Genomic DNA, 16,948 nt, shown 5'->3' on the forward strand with positions numbered 1-16,948 from the left:
CGAAATTTTACACAGGTGTTCGAGATATCATTTAATAGTGAAAAAGCGAGAAAGGTCGGTGAGGTAGTTTTTCACTTTGGAACACAGGCCATCGATGTCATTGCCCGACGCCATTATCGTACAGTCGTCAGCGTATGAGACCAGGGAGACTCCCTCTGGTGGTTGGGGGAGCTTCCAAATGTAGAAGTTGAACAGCAAGGGAGAAAGGACACCACCCTGCGGCACACCTTGCTTAATCTTCCTCTGCTTTGATGTTTGATCTCGAAAAATCACTAACGAGTGACGACCGCTCAGGTAGTTTGCGGACCACCTCTTCAGCCCTGGCGGGAAGTCAACGTGAAGTCAATTATTACAAGTTGCTTGTATTTTTTCAACTTGCATATGTAGTTGTATTTAGTTCATAATATTCCTTTGAATATCAATATATATAAGTGCTTTATTTGCTTACACGCACAGCAAATGCTACTGTTTTTAAACATTTTTAGCTGCCACTTAAAGCAAAGAATGCAATTTGTTTCCTGCTCTTTTGAGTGCAAATTAAAAGACAAAAAAAATTTAAAAATGTTTATCTACAAAAACAACAATTTAGAACAATGCCAACCAACTAAACATTAAAAAAACCGTTAACATCGCATGCAGCACGTGGCACATTGCTGTTTAACTGCTTTGTGGTTTTTTACGCTTGTCGGCCTTAATCCAAGTTGGTGGCAATTTTATTTTTAGACTATTCTTGTTTTGTTCATTTACCTTTGCTTCATGCAAAAAAATCGATATACTAAGCTGGCTTTGACATTCAGCGAAGGCTATTGCCGCTTCCTCGATAAATAATTTCAAAGCTTTTTATGTTTTCCTTCACACTGCGGGTTTGGAAATGAATAAGAAAACAATCGATAAAGACGCACCTCATCAAAAAAGTATTATTTGAAACTAATTTCGGCTTGCTGCATAAAATAAGAAAAGCAAGGAATTTAAAGATATCTCTGTTTTACGGCGTTTTTCAGTCAACATTTTTTGGAGCATTTTAAGGTTTTCACGCTTGGTCCGACTAATCGTTCGATTGCCATCTATTACCCATAGTTCGGTTGGGAGTAGTTAAAATACAAAACGCTTTCTTCAACCGGCCATGACAAACATCCAAGTAGGTATGTTTTACAGGTAAACAAGCCCGAAGGTTGCGCTTATGCGATCAAATCAAAAATGTTACCCTTTACACAGCTGCCGCATTCATTCACTTTATTTTGTGGGCAGCCACATTCACTGTACCAATAAATTTACGGATATGACAATAATGTTTTCTGTCATACGAAATCATATTTTTAGTTAAGATTTTTTTTTTCTTTTTTTTTTTTGGCATTGATCTTAAGTGCAAATTAGCTGCTTGCCACGTGCAGTTCTTTTCAATATTCATATCCAGTAATGAACGCGGCGATCACTCAACTGTGAAAAGCAATAAAACGAACAGAATAATTCAAACGGAAGTAAAGTGAACGAAAAACTCAGCCACAGTCACAGGCACAGCTTCAAATACAAGTCTGCTAAGTGATGAGAGACAGACAAGGAATGGCAAGATGAAATTATGCAAGGTTCGATTTTATACTTTTGCAGTTTTGGGTACCTTCGATAAGGTCAAAAGAACTTTTGGGACTATGCAGCTGTGGCACAGGATTGGGCATAGATATGCTTCAAGATGGACATATGTACATATGTGTGCACACATACATAGGCACATACAAAATTGAGCGTGAAAAATATTTAGCTTAAGCTTTGATTGAAAGTCTTGAAGTTTTTTGATATGACTGATTATCGGGTGAGAGTTGGCACTGTGAGTTGAGGCACTTTTAGGGTGAGCAGGCACAAGTTGTTTTTCCAGTAAAAACAAGACCCAAAATCTGATTCTATAGCAAACAAAGAAAAACATTCCCATACATGAAATCATTCACTCCAAATTTCGCTAATTCTTATATGATTCATAATTTTTTTTTTGACTTGAGAGAGTGAGAGGAGACCTCTCGAGAGAGTAATCTCATTGCTCAAAACATTATTTCCCTGGCTTAATGATTTATGATTGTTTTTTTTGTTATTAATTATCTTCAACTATACGAAAGCTCTGAGGAGCAGCCGCCTTGATAGTTGCGAAAGAAAGAGAAAAAGCGTTAATGGCTGGAAGATGTAGCTGACGATTGAGTGTTAAGGGGGTATTCTGGTCTAGAAATTTGAAAAAATCTATTTGTTTTTTGTTGCACATTTTCAAAGTTTAGACCTCCAAAAATATGCCCTTCAAAGGATTTTTCAAAATTCGAATGATTTTCGGAGATACAGCGGATTTTGTGCCGAGCGAATCGCACAATGAACGGCAGATGTTACCGGACGACTTGAGGACTCGTTCTTTCCAGTGATTTTCTTATGATATGATATGTGATTTTCTTACTGTAATTACCGTTGAGATATGAGGCGTGTTGCTTCCACAACTGCTGCACCTGGAATTGCGTCCAGCGATTATTTTCGTCGATGTTGTTGCTGTTTGTGTTGCCACTGCTGTTGTTATTATTGTTGTTGTTGTTAACACTGTTTGTCACATTCGCACTGCCATTGTTGTGCGCGATACCCGCACCGCTGTTATTATTATTGTTGTTGTCATTCGTATTTCCGCCATTCACATTGCTCTGGCTGTTGTTGCCACCGCCAATAATCCCCACCAAGCCATTCAGGCTCAAATTGTTATTCGGCGTTGTAGGATTATTGTTGTTGTTGTTGCCGCCACCGCCGCCACTACTGCCACCATTGAGGGCAATCAGATTAGCCGTATTGCCAACGTTCGCCAGCACATTGCCACTGCCATTGCCGATACCGTTACCGATATTGTTCATGTTGTTGATGTTGTTCGCCGCCACAGCGACAACAGCTGCCGCCGCATTGTTGGCATTCGCCACATTCGCCAAATGTTGCAAGCGATGATGCAGCAACTGACTGCTCGGCGGCAAGCTACCCACCAAATTGTTACCCAGCGTATTAATAGTTTGTTGCAGCTGGGTATTGGCAACGTTTTGCATTGTGTTGCGCAGGTGCAAGTGGACATTGTTGCTCAGCGCGTTGACAGCGTTCGCATTCACGGCGTTCATACCGCCTGAATTGCTATTGTTATTGCCATTGCCGCTGCCGCTTCCGCTGCTGCTATTGTTGTTGGACGGATTGGCGGCCACAGCGGCAATGCTGTTGACAAGACTACTTGTGTTCACCAGATTGCTGCCGAGGCTGCTGAGGTGAGCAGCGGCTGCAGCAGAAGAGAGACCATTGTTGACGCCACCACCACTACTACTGCCCCCACCGCCGGCGGCTAGCAGATGTGGCAGGTTGTGGACGACTTGCAGTGGCAAGGAGCTGAGCGGAGGCAGTGCGGTTGTGTGGCTGGGTGATTGCATGTTGCCCAACAATTGTTGCTGATGCTGCTGCTGCTGCTGCTGTTGTTGTTGTTGCTGTACATGCTGCACATTCTGCAGCAGCTGCATATGAGCCTGATGCTGTTGCTGTTGCTGCTGATGCTGATGCTGCTGCTGCTGTTGTTGTTGTTGTGCATTTTGTAGCGCACTATGCGTCTGATGCGCATGCGCGTTGCCTATTTGTAGCGCCTGCGTTAGATACTCCATGCTTAAGGTTCAATTCACTCCACCAAAAGCAAGGCGCAATTGCATTTATGAACACAAAAATCTGAGAAAGGGGCGAAAATTAGAGAAAACCGAAAAGTTTGGGCGAAGCGTGCGTTAGCGATCGCACGCGTGCGTTTATTAAGCGCGTCGAAGGGATATTTTATTTTTTCTACTGCTATTAATTTCGTTTTCTTTAAGAACTTTAATTTACGCTTTATTTTTATCTGCGCTATTTTTGTTTTTCTGCTTGCTTTTATGCTTCACTCAACCCTTGAATTTGCGCTTTGCAGCCGGCTTTGCTAATTTTTTATATCGTATTTTTTTATTTATTTTCCACTTTTTGTTTATTTTTTTTTTTGTACTTTGCTGTTTATATTTTTGTCAGCGTTAGTCTGCCGGTCGCTTAACTTGTCTGCTTGTCTGTTCGTGCTCGCCGATTCTAAACTACATAACAACAACAGCAAGCACTTACGCCACGCGAACACTTGTTATGGGTATCTGTCGCTGGCGAGCTACTGCCCGCCCCACACACTAATAAACTTTATTCTTATTGCTTTTTTATTTATTTTTTTTTTTTTTGTTTTTGAAGAATAAAAGCGTTGATACTCACGGTTGAGTTTTATTTATTTTTTTTTATTTTTTTTTTCAAAGATTTAGCTTCTCAGACAGAGACCTTTTTCAAATAATATAGTGCATGCATTATTTTTTATTTTTTCGTTTTGATATCTGCATTTGCCAGCTATTCGTTCTTTCTATATTTTATTCATACTTAATTCTTTTCCTTGCATATATTTATATTTATTTTCTAGCTGATCTGTCTATTGTTCACTCATATCACGAACGTGCATTCTTTTAAATTTTTGTATCTTTTAATATATTTATTTGCCTTAGAGCTTAGCTGGTTCCAAAACTGTGCTTTTTTTTGTTTTGTTTTCTGCTGACAAAATTCAGTCATGCCGTAGCATTCAAATGAGATCCTGTTTCTTTTTATGGTAGGCGCCAACAACTAGAATTTTTCATACTTTTTTTTAGATTTTTTCACTATGTTTTCAATCTGCCCTTTGGTCGCAATAGCGCGCGCCTTTTGATACCCAAACTCCAAACAAACGAACTATTTGCCAAAACACTTGTGCAGCCAGTCTGCGTCTGCCAGGGTTGTCACCCTTAGCAGCTGTTTCAGTCGGTGTTGGGGCGAGTATTTATGGTATATGTTTGTATGTATGTAAATTTCAATTAGTTGCCAGTTAGCGCTAGAAAAAAGTGTGACCTTGATAGTGCAGTGAAGGCGACGCAAAAAACAACGTTTAGTTCTTTTATTATTTCAATAAATATTTGCTTGCACTCAATTCGCTATGTGGCTTTGGCAGGCCTACGATGCTGGGAGATCGCGTGAGGCGGTTCAGCTTCGCCTATTTGTCGTCTTAATCTCACAATTTGCTTCACTTACTTGCGCTTGATATGTTTATAGGGTTTTTTTGCGCTTTAGATTTTTTGATTTCTATTTATTATTTTGTTTGTTAATTTTTTTTTTTTAAATTTGTTTGTTATTTGTTATTAATTTTCGTTTTTTATTCAAATTATTCCACTCTACTTCCACTTGCTTTCGACACTTGTCATCCAGCGCTGCTTTGTGCTGTTTTTGATGGATTGTATTTGAGCTGGACCTAGAAGTGTGAGCGACGTCTTCTTTTGCTAGCCAATTATGCTGTAAATTTCTCTGTAATTCCCTATCTATCTTGGCTATTTTGTGTTGTAAATCTATTTACTTTTGCTAATTGCAGCATGCGACGTTTTTACTCAGTTCCAGTTTCGTCTCAGCACTAACTGCCACTGTGTATAAGTACTGAAGCAATTCTCACTGCGCATCTCCAAAGGTAGCTAAGTTTTCAACAAATGTTGCTAGTTCTTAAGCAAGCAGCCATTGGCTCAACAACTGGCAACACACACAGAAGCGCATGTCGCGGGCAATTTCATTTTCTTAAATTGTTCACGCAGCTGAATGTCGTGATTTTCGCCAGCGTTCTTTGTATGCGGATGAAATTACGAAATGCAGGCCAACAAATTTTTACACATTTTATCTATTTGCACATTCTTTATATAAAAAAAAAACAGCAGAAATAATTGTTAGCATTTGCTATTCTTTGAAATTCGCGACACGTGCCTTTTTATGCCTCTTGCGTTTTGTGGCACTGCCAATAGCGTTTGACGCTTGCTGCCTGCACGGAAATTTTGTGCTGCCGTACGCGTACACGTTCACGTTCGCGCTACTGCCGTTCGATCTTCCGCAATTTGGACCTGGAACCGGTGCCGCCGGAATACGAATGAAGAGTGAGCGCACGTTTGCGCACGTCAAACCCACCGAAATTGACAAAAAATCCTCAGCAACGGCGCAAGCGTCGACAAAGTCGATGGCGTTGGTTTTGGTGATGCGAATGTTGGCTACTTTGTTGAGGTAGCACACTGCTGCTCGCTTTCAGCTTTTGCTCTTTCGGCACGTCGATCAGTGTGTGCTGCTGGTGGCTGACAGTCTTTGCTGTGTTTGCTCACCACCTTTCCAGCGCGTTTCGCTTTCGATTTTTAGCTTTTAACTTTTCGCTTTTCGCTCGCAAATCATTCATCCATGCAAACAGCAAAGCAGCAAGCCAGTACGCCAGTACGCCAGCAATACAGCTTGTCTTCTTTGCATTTCTTCTTTCACTCGCTTTGCTCGCTCCACTGCAAACAACTGAGCTAAGCGCACAACAGCCATGCGCCAAAACTAGTTTGCCACATGAGCAGCAGTTAGTAGTGATCGTGTGGCCGAAAGCAAAGCATCAACGTTTGTGGTGTGGTATTGTGTTTATTTGCCATTTGCTTTCCGTTTGGCTATCAAATACTCGTACCTGACTGCATGTCGCAGTTGAGCATGGATGTGAAGCTTATCCCGCGCCAGTACTAGTACTTAGTTGAGCAGTTGCTTTGTGCTTTTTGCATTACTTTCGACCCACTCTTGCCTGCGCACATGCGGATATACACAAAAACAACCACAAAGCTTTTCGTCTCTTCCCTTTAGCAACCCAAGTACACACCTACATGCATACATATGCACATCATGCACTTGGGCTCAGCGGCACGTATACGTGATTTGGTTTTATGCTTTTCATTTTCGCGCTGCTCGCCGTCAAATTGTTATTGGTGTGCGTTGTTGTCGGTGCATGCGGAAGCGCATGGCTGGTATTGATTTCTTACTTTTTCAAGTATTATTTTCGTATGTGCATTTGCATTGCTTTTGCTGTGCAACACGTTTGCTTTTACTTTTGGCTTTGATTGAGTTTTTCTCATTGCTGGTGGCATTTTTTCGCTTTCGACTCTCACTTTTTCAATGACGACTGCAGCGATCATGCTTTTGGGAATGAGCGTTTGAGTATTAAGTTCTCTTCATTGCAGAGCTTTTTCGAGCACATTTGCAGACATTTTTTTTAGCATATTAGCTGTTTATACGGAATTAAATGTATGGCACTTAGCACTTAATCTATTTTGTAATTTTTCTAAATGCTTTTCTGAGAGCTCTTCGTTGGAAACTGGTAAGCCAAGGACAAATTTTTTACTTCTTTACTTTGCCCCTATCCCAATGGTAGTTATCAACACAAATAAAGTTTCAGACAATGAAATAGATATAATTGTGGGCTTCAGAGTGAAAAATATGAAGTGAAAAAAAACATATGACACAGCGTTCATAATCAATAATTTTTACTAGCTGGCTTCATGCCCTACACATTTCACCCATTATATATATATAATTGGCGGGTACACCCTTTTTGGGTGTTTGGCCGAACTCCTTTTCTAATTGTGGTGTGCGTCTTGATGTTGTTCCACAAATGGAGGGACCTACAGTTTCAAGCCGACTCCGAACGGCAGATATTTTTTTATGAGGAGCTTTTTCATGGCAGAAATACACTCGGAGGTTTGCCATTGCCTGCCGAGGGGCGACCGCTATTAGAAAAATGTTTTTCATAATGTTTTTTTTTTTCTTTTTTTTTGTTTTTTTGATGTTCTACTGAGATTCGAACCAACGTTCTCTCTGTGAATTCCGAATGGTAGTTACGCACCAACCCATTCGGCTACGGCGGCCGCCCATTAGTCAAGGTGAAAAGTTGTGACTCTTTTGCGCTAAATGTCTTTAGTGAGCCACATCTCACCGCACAGCAATTTAAAGCTGACATTATGTTCCAAACGCGAAAACCTTAGATAATTGAAGAGCAGAACCCTTTCTCGATGAACAAGAATCAAATTCCCTAAATTCCTCGCCGAATGGCGTGAAACCTGTTTGATGGCGCACAAAGGTAAATACCACCCTGCTCAAAAAGTTCCCGGAACAACTGCTAGATGACGCTGTAAATCAACTGATTTACGTTCTGTTTTTTTGTTTGTTAGGTTGCCAATTCTGTAATTAACATTCCTACCAAAATTTTGTCGTCATTGCTTGACATTTTGTAAAAGTTACGCCGTCTTGAGCAAATCTACCTCTGCACGTGTTTTCTATTTTTAAGAAATTTAAAAATGAATTTGAATTGACAACAACGAGTTTGTATTTGTTTTTGCGTTAAAAATAGTTTAAATGACGCGAAAACTTTAGAAATGTTGAGAAACTCTTTTGGCAATGAAACGTTACTCAAATAGCCGACAGCCCTTTACGAGTGGCATGAACGCTTAAATAAAGTGAAAGAAAATCAGTTAATCAATAACGCAAATTAACCAACAGAGGGCTGACAGATAGCTTGAACATCACTTATGGATCCATTCAAGACATTGCAATCAATGTTTGGGGTTGCGTCATAATGCTGCAAAGTTGGTCCTAAAAGAACTAAACCTTTCATGCAAAAAGGAGGCAGCCAAAGAAATTATTTGCAAGGCTGACAAGATCCGACACAGTATTCACCAACAGCAGCATTACTGAATACGATACTTGGGTTTTATGAGTACGACAAGCAATCCAAACATCAAGCAAGTGAGTGCGAGCGTCGAAGGAACCAAGACAAAAAGAACAACTACGTCGTTTTTAGTCAAAAGAGAAAGCGATGCGCACGCTGGTTGTCCAAAGAACCAAATTCAGAAGAATTTTGTTGCACTTGACATAAGCAACTGGCGCACTTGACATAGGAGAGAAGCAATTGGCGAAGTTTTTTTTGGGCTCGGCTGAAGGGGTTAAGGGTAGTTAGAATTTTCAAAAAATTGTATTGTTTCTTTTTTGCATTTTCTTAAAGTATAATATCTTAAAATAATTTTGTGAAAATGTGAAGTGAATCCGACAAATATTTTTTGAGTTATTCAACAATTAACAAAGGGCGCTCGGGTGCTCCGGAAACGATAGCAAAACTTTAAATGCGTTTTTAACAAAAGTATGTTTTTTGAACTGGTGATCTCTGTAACTTAAAAAACCGCTTGGTAGATTTCAATAAAATGTATACTGCTTTTGAAAAACATAGAAAACTCGTGCCTGATCAAATGATTTTTTTTTTTCTAAATATTTCGTTTTTTTTTGTAACAATTAATTGTCGGTTTTTTTCTCGAAAATCTGAAAAATATTTCCAATTGTTAATTTTGAAAAAAAGCTTAGATCAGTCACATGAATATCTGTTAATAAAACTAATTTCTCTTGTCCGATTGATTTTAGATGAATCTCCAAGGACTTGTGATGATCACCGCAAGTGACTTCTGGAGAAACGGGCTCCACACAAACCGCCATAACTTCTACAATTATAATTTTTTATTTTTTATTTTGCTAAAGTCAAGTCGAAGTTGGTTTTGTAAAATAAAGCAATTGACTGGCAAAAAAAAATTATTGAAAATCATCACATTTTCGGCCCACTGACTACCCCTAACCGCTTAAACCAACTTCCGGTTGAGAACCCAAATGTTAAAAAGAGAAATCCAGTTTGTTCATGATACACATCCTCGACAAACCGCGTACTACAAATTGGTTTGTGCGAGCTCCAATGTTGAGCCTTGAAGTTTTATGTCGCCTCCGAATGAAGTTGGATTGAAAAGAAATTCTGATGAACTGTCTGACAAAAACGATTGTGGTCTTAAAAAAAAAGTATTTCCATCATTTCATACTCAGAATAGAAATGGAGCTATCAAGTCGATTACTTATATATTTTTTTTTTTAATTAAGAAATATATGTTGCTAAAAATACAACACCGCAGGTGCAAAGAAGTCGTGACCAAAAACTTCTAATTTGCACTCAGAAACGCACACTTAAGTTATTTTACTTTTATTATTGGATAAGAAGTCTAGGCAGGAACATACTGACATACTTACATACTTTTAATTATAAAATAACTATGTAATACTTTATATGAAATTAAGGGACGGCGCAGCACCACTCGGCTTACCTACAAAGAAATAAAAGATAAAAAAATCCATTTAGTATTCATATAATTGATTTATAAAATGAAATAATCAAGTAGAAGTAAAAAGTATAGAATAGCACAAGGCCACAGTTTAGCAATGTTTTGTTTTGACAGCTGTCACCATTAAATGGAGTTTCTGTAAACAGATGTTAAGTAGAGTAGAATAGCTACACTTAACTAAAAAAAGAACTAATTCCCAGCACGTAAGTTGCTGATCTATGAAAACTATGATATATTTTGCGAAATTGTGCATAATTCGCTAATCGGTCGCCATAAGCGCGCAATAAAGCACGGAATAAAAATTGTTATAAAAAAATTTTCTGTAGCTCTGACAAAACACAAAAACAACAGTGAGCATTCTTCTCGGCTGTTCAATTATGAAAATTGAATTGAAAAATATAAAAATTGTGTACATTAAGCAGAGCTCATAGCAATTGAACCTGTTACCTGTTTAGGGCTAACAAAGTTCAGCTGGTGCAAAAATAGAAGCAAACCGATCATCAAAAATGCTGGAAATTCTTAATTTCGTACATGAAAAAGGTTTGACAAGGTTTTTACTGCAAAAATTTTCTTCTCCAAACGAGTCTCGCTTCTATTTAAACGGCTACATACTGTGGGCAAAAAGTAAGGTGAATTTATTTGTCAAACTTCGCGGGATTAAAATTTCGCTCTAGTTATTTTTTTCATGAGTTGGCAGCACTGTTAATAACATCTGGGCCAACTTTCATGTGAATGTCATTATCAGTAATATATTTACGCTTGTGTTTACCAAACGACCAAGAGTGCATTTTTCGATTTTCACAATGTCTGATTTGATTGAGCAGAGAAGTGCCATCAAATTTTGTTTGCGGAATGGAATTTCGGCTGCGGAAATGTTTAGCATGTTGCAGAAGGCATTTGGTGATTCGACCATGTCGCAGAAAAATGTTTATAAGTGGTACAAAGACTTCAAAGAGGGTCGAGAACGTTTTGATGACTTGGAGCGCTCCGGACGACTATCGACGTCAACAGATGACCAACATGTCAATAAAGTGAAGGAGTTAGTGCCCAAAAATCGTCGGTTGACTGTTAAAGACCTTACTGATATGATCGGAATATCAGAAGGATCTGTGAAAACCATTTTGAAAGACCATTTGGGCCTACGAAAAGTCAAATCTCGTTTGGTACCGAAAACTCTCAATTTCTTGGAAAAAAGTCGTCGCGTTGATGTGTGTGAAACAATGCTTTCAGACTATCAGGACAAGCTCAAATGCATCATTACGGGAGATGAGACTTGGATTTATGCTTACGACGCTGAAACAACCGACCAATCAAGCGAATATCGTGCTAAAGGTGAGGCCAGACCGAAAAGAGCACGTCAAAGTCGTTCAAAAATAAAGGCCATGATGACAGTTTTTTTCGATTTTCGTGGTGTGGTGCACTATGAATTCCTTCCACCTAGCCAAACTGTTAATAGGGAATATTATTTGAGCGTTATGAAGCAATTCGTCTAAAAAGACCAGAATTATGGGCCACCGTCTCACACTGCACTCATTCTTCGTGACCATTTCGCCAAAAATTCCACGCATATCGTTCCGCAACCACCGTATTCGCCTGATTTGGCTCCGTGTGACTTCTGGCTATTCCCAAAACTCAAGAGACCACTCCGGGGAACGCGGTTCGAGTCGATTGAGGAGATAAAAGCTGAACCGAAGAAGGTGCTGATGGCTATACCGGAAATGGACTATTTGACATGTTTCGGGGATTGGGAAAATCGTTGGCATAAGTGTATTTCATCGAGAGAGGATTATTTTGATGGGGATGAAATTGATTTACAAGAATAAATAAAGATTTTTCATTTTACAACCAAATTCACCTTACTTTGCGCCACCTTCTATAAATAATTAGAGAAAGCAAAACCTAATGGCAAATAACATACTTTGTTGCAAAGAAAAAACCGTATGTCGCATGTATTTGGTTGCACGATTTTTGTTTTTTTTTTGTTTTTTTTGCTCGCATTTGTAAGGAAGGCAAAGTATCTACCGTGCAAAAAGTGGGGTGTTTGCGCTAAATTTGAATTTAAAAAAAGAGACTCGAACTTGAAGAGCTCAGTTTATATTTTTACACTTAGTCACGCTCCACTGATAGTGGAAAATATTCTGTATGCAAACGTACATTTCGTTAAAAATAAATTAATTTATTGAAATCCATTTTAAAGCCAAAAATTATGACAAAAATATCGTCCCCTTAGTATTAAAATAGCCTATACATTTTTTGATGTTTTGAGAAAATGAATTTCAAACTTTTTGTCGAAAGTAGCTCTCACTCAAATCTCGTTATGTCTGTAAATATTTATTATTTTTTGACTGACTTTTAACCCACTTTGTGGAACTAGAATTTGATAAAATTTTGACCACATATAAAATCGACGATGGAGAATCCAAAAATTCAATAAAAAAATAATAGCCTATGAGCACATAGGCTATTGTTATACTAAGGGGACGATATAATGGTAATTTTTTTTTTTTAATATTTTTAATAAATATATTGGCACAAACACCTGACAGGAGGAGTGTAACTACTAATTAATATATTTGTATTTTATATAATTTTTAATATCGTAAAGGCGCGTTTGTCATCCACACCATAATTTTTAATATCGTAAAGGCGCGTTTGTCATCCACACCACTACACCCACGTCTACACGCTACCAATCCTAATTTGACGCGAAAGAGAGAAAATTCCTGCTCCTGTTGAAATGCATAAATAGGAAATTACACTTAAATGAATTTTACAAACTTTACGACTACATTGCTAAGGTGTGGTTTCTTACTATCAACAACATTGGGAACCCAGCTATTTTATAAAAAATTGCTTAAAATGCCAGCCTTAAAAGTTAACTTACACGCGACGATATGAATTGCATATTTATTGAAGAAGGCAGTGTCAAATGCCAGGTATGAAATGTAGTAAATAAAAAATTAAGAAACCTTAATAAAAAAATTAAAATACTCTCCAAAACGTGTACAGCTAAATATAAAAAAATATTGCACCTATACATACAAGCTTCAGCTTCAGATCAAACCACAAAGATCACCAATGAAATCGAAAGCATTGCAGCGCCAGTAGCATCACCAACGAAAGTGTATAGCACTGAGCTGACAGACCAAACAAAAATCAAAAACCGACAGAAGTGACAGAGAAACAACAAAAGAAACAATGTAAAATACAACAATAATACGAGACGATCAGACTAAAAAAAACAATCACACAAAAGTTGTAAAACTCCAAAAACAGCAAAGCAAAGCACCTAACCGCAGTGACCGAACCAGACCTGCCCCGCTCGAACCAGCGACAAAACAACAACAGCAACGGCGGTTGTGTTTCTTTTATGACGACCCAGCTGTGAGCTGTGAGCTGTAAGCTGTTGCCAGCCCCCAGTTGTCCAAAATACCAGGCTATTTATAAGATAAACCGCTCGATCGTCACCGACGTCATCGCAGCCTTAACTAACGTGCATACACTTCCTTATGGCGGATGAAACTCAGATGAATTAAAAGTGAATACTTATTTGACGGCGCTTCTTCTACACTTTGTTCGCATTCGCTACTTTTGCCGCATTCATCTGCCCATTTGTCTGCATATTAAAAATTTCTTTTCAATTTTGAATTTCTCTATTTACTAATTTTGGGTGTACAACCCGAAAAACAAAAATTAAATAAAGTTAAAAAAAAGTAACAAACAAACGAACATTTTAATCTTTTCTTTTGTACTTATTTACATAGTGTATTTTTTTCTTCTTTTGCTTTTGCGAGTTTGCTCTCATCTTGCGACCTTCCATACCTCAGTCGATCGCTCAAAATAAGCAGCTCATTCGTTAAGTCACACGTGGAGTAGTCGATGGCAGGCCGTTGCTTGAATGCTCGGCTATGTATTACATACTGCTGCTTGGCCGGTCAAGAGTGCAAAAAAAAAAAAACAATTTAAAAAAAATATTGTATATAAAAAAATTAAAACAAAATATATGAACAAGAAACCTTAGCCAAAAAAGAAGCAAGTAATCAAAGGTAAAGATAATCAAAGCCAAGGGGCAGAGCTGGTGTGTAAGTAATACTCGTACACATACAAACTAAATGAAAGTTTAGTAAATTTGACACAATGCAAAGAAAGCGCGGAGGCGCAAGCGGTCCAAAACCAACCGCAACTGATATTTGTTTTATATTTTTATTGTATTTTTGTATTTTCGCGCTTTTTGATTCATTGCATTGGCAGGAACCAGCAGCTACATTTGGTAACTGATCTGCCTTGCCAAGCTCTCAAATGCCCATAAGTGTCAAAGTAGGGCCAATTATTATCAGCTCGATCAAACAATCATGCGAATAATGAAAGTAATCACTGATCGCGCTCGAAAAAGACGTTGATGTCAAACATTGCAGACTACTTTAGTTACTAAATGCTCGCTTACTAGCAAACTGAACCGTGGATTGCGCATAAAAAGTCCATTTAAAAGGATTGCCAAAAAATTTAAAATTAAAATAAAATCCGATCGGAGGGCAAATAAGCGACGTTATTGGGGCCATGTGCATCGTTTAAGCGCGCAAATTCACAAAAAGTGCGCTCAATTTATAGAGAAAAATGTGTGGATTTGTCAGCACGGCACATTACTGTGAGCGAATTTCTGATTAAGAACTCCACAAATTGATTAGGATCTCCAAGCTTACGTTAGGTTAGGTTAGCCTGGTTAGCAATAAGCCACGCATAGACCTTTTGGTCCTTAGCGATACCAGATGTAGACTGATCTCTATGAATACCGAAAGTAGGCATCATGTAGGATGTCAGCGCTTTTGGCGAATCTAAGTAGAGCTGGGAGATCCGCTTTTTGAGACGTCCTCCAGACCCTCAAACAGTGGGGTTCCCACGCATTTTAAGCGTGTTTTTGATAATGCCGAACACACGCACAGAAGGTGTTCTAAAGTTTCCTCAACATCCTCTCTGCATTTCCTGCATTTGTCCGTATTAGCAATGCCTATCTTGTACGCATATGCAGCCATTAGATTATGACCTGTTAGCATACCTATGATAGTTCTGCAGTCCTTTCGCGAAAGCGTAAGTACGAATTGAGTCAGTTTTTTGTTGTTAGTCCTACACATGATTTTTGTTGTTTTGCATGTGGTCAGATTAGTCCACCTAGCTTCCACTCGCCTTTTCAAGTAGTCGTCCATTTCATTGTAATATATATTGTGTTTAGCGGTTTTGGTATGTCGTTCTCTTGCTTCAAAGGTAGTCTAACAGCGTTTTTTGCTATCTCATCTACTATTTCGTTCCCCATAATGCCTTTGTGACCAGCTACCCAGTAGATATGCGACCTAGTGTTTGCGGCTAGCCTTTCTATGGCCTCCCTGCTCCGTCTAACATTTTTGGACTTAAAAGCTTACGAAAATTTAAATAATGATTTTAATGAAAAATGATACCAGTTGAACGAGGTCACTAAGAGAACCCAGCAGGTTAAGCAAGTTGAGTGTATTTTTGTTTTTTTTGCATATTCGTTCATGAATAAAGAAGAAAACACATTTAAGAAAATAAAAATATTTTTATACTTAGTTTTGCCATAATTTAAATAAAAATAAGATAATAATAATGTTAATATGCGAAGAAGTTGATTTATTTAAATAAAGTGTCTTATTTCTTTGGTAAAATACTCGTTTCAAATCAACCAATTATAATAATTGAAACTCTTAATTAAGCATACAGATTCAATTCAGGTGCATGGATTTGAAGAACCAAATTTAACGCGGAAAGTTTAAGCAACTAAATGAAGTGTCTGGACGGCGGGCAGTGGGACTGAATAGGATATATTGCATATACAATTTGCAATATTCAATATGTACAGCCGGCAAGTCGAAATAATGGTCAATCGGCTTAGAAGCCCTGATCTGTGAAGCATGAAACTTCAAGTGATAAAAAAAGTTGTGCCTACTAGCAATTGACTCTGGTCAGACACATTTGCCGAACTGCCAATTAATAAATGCCGAAATAAGTGAATTAGTGTGTGGAGAACCGCAATTAATCAGAACCAAAAAAAAACACGTCCTTTTCAGTGAAAAAAGAAAGTATACCACGAATTTCGGCAAGAGGTAAGACAGTTAAGAAGAATTATTATTTGGGGTTACGAAACGTTTACGTGAAGTATTTTGCCAAAAAAAAAACACTGGAAAAACAACCAGTGAATTTTGCAGCATTTTGAAATTTTGTAATTATAATTTGGTAATAGAATTAAAATTTCTTTCTGAAACATCGCTCTAATTTCATAAAAAGCAAATTGGGTCAGAAACTCATAAAAGCATGAAATGAATGAAATTAAGTGCCGTTTTCCATTGTATTGCATTTATAAGTAATTTTGGGAATGTAGTTGAGTGGTTTTATTACGCATATTCCGCAAAATTTCTACCCAGAATTTTTCATTCCTCTTTTTGTAACACTTTGAGTGCAAAATCCGCTGGAATTTTGTTTCGAGAGATGAAGAATTCTTGCAAACATAATTTAATTGTGTTAGAAACTCATCCGTAGCTGCAGCGCAACCAAACTTATGCGGCCAGAATGCAGCATAAGAAAATCGCAATAGAAAACAACTCTCCAAACTCTCTCTTTCTGCAATGGGATCACCTTCTTATCGAGACGGGCTCTGGACTTTTATACGATTGTCCTGCATCATGTAGAAGCAGCTAAATATTTTTGGGCACAGGTTTCTTTTTAATTAATTTGATTTTTTCGTGCCTGGAACCACTGTGTGACGACGCTTTTAGTTGCTGATTTGAATAGTAATTAATGCAGTTTTATATGTGCGTATCAATAAAAGAATGCGAAGCAAAGAAAGCTGAAAAATTATATGCAGTGATTTAAATTTAAACATTCGAACGCTCGATCGCGCTGGC

At 38.2% G+C, this 16,948-nt stretch overlaps 1 protein-coding gene across 11 annotated transcripts in view; it reads right to left on the reverse strand.

The window, feature by feature from the left end:
• LOC128861567 (transcription factor mef2A) overlaps positions 1-16,948 on the reverse strand; it is a 77,377-nt gene that overhangs the window by 48,774 nt on the left and 11,655 nt on the right. The window contains exon 1 of one of the 11 annotated variants that reach the window (XM_054099810.1): positions 2,438-9,962. The exons of the other annotated variants lie outside the window; for them this stretch is intronic. Within the exon in view, the coding sequence (XP_053955785.1) occupies positions 2,438-3,644 (1,207 nt within the window). The 5' untranslated portion in view covers positions 3,645-9,962. Of the gene's footprint in view, positions 1-2,437; positions 9,963-16,948 lie in introns of those variants that run through there. 11 annotated transcript variants of the gene reach the window in all.

This window comes from Anastrepha ludens, chromosome 4, assembly GCF_028408465.1.
Source record: "Anastrepha ludens isolate Willacy chromosome 4, idAnaLude1.1, whole genome shotgun sequence".
NCBI lineage: Eukaryota > Metazoa > Arthropoda > Insecta > Diptera > Tephritidae > Anastrepha > Anastrepha ludens.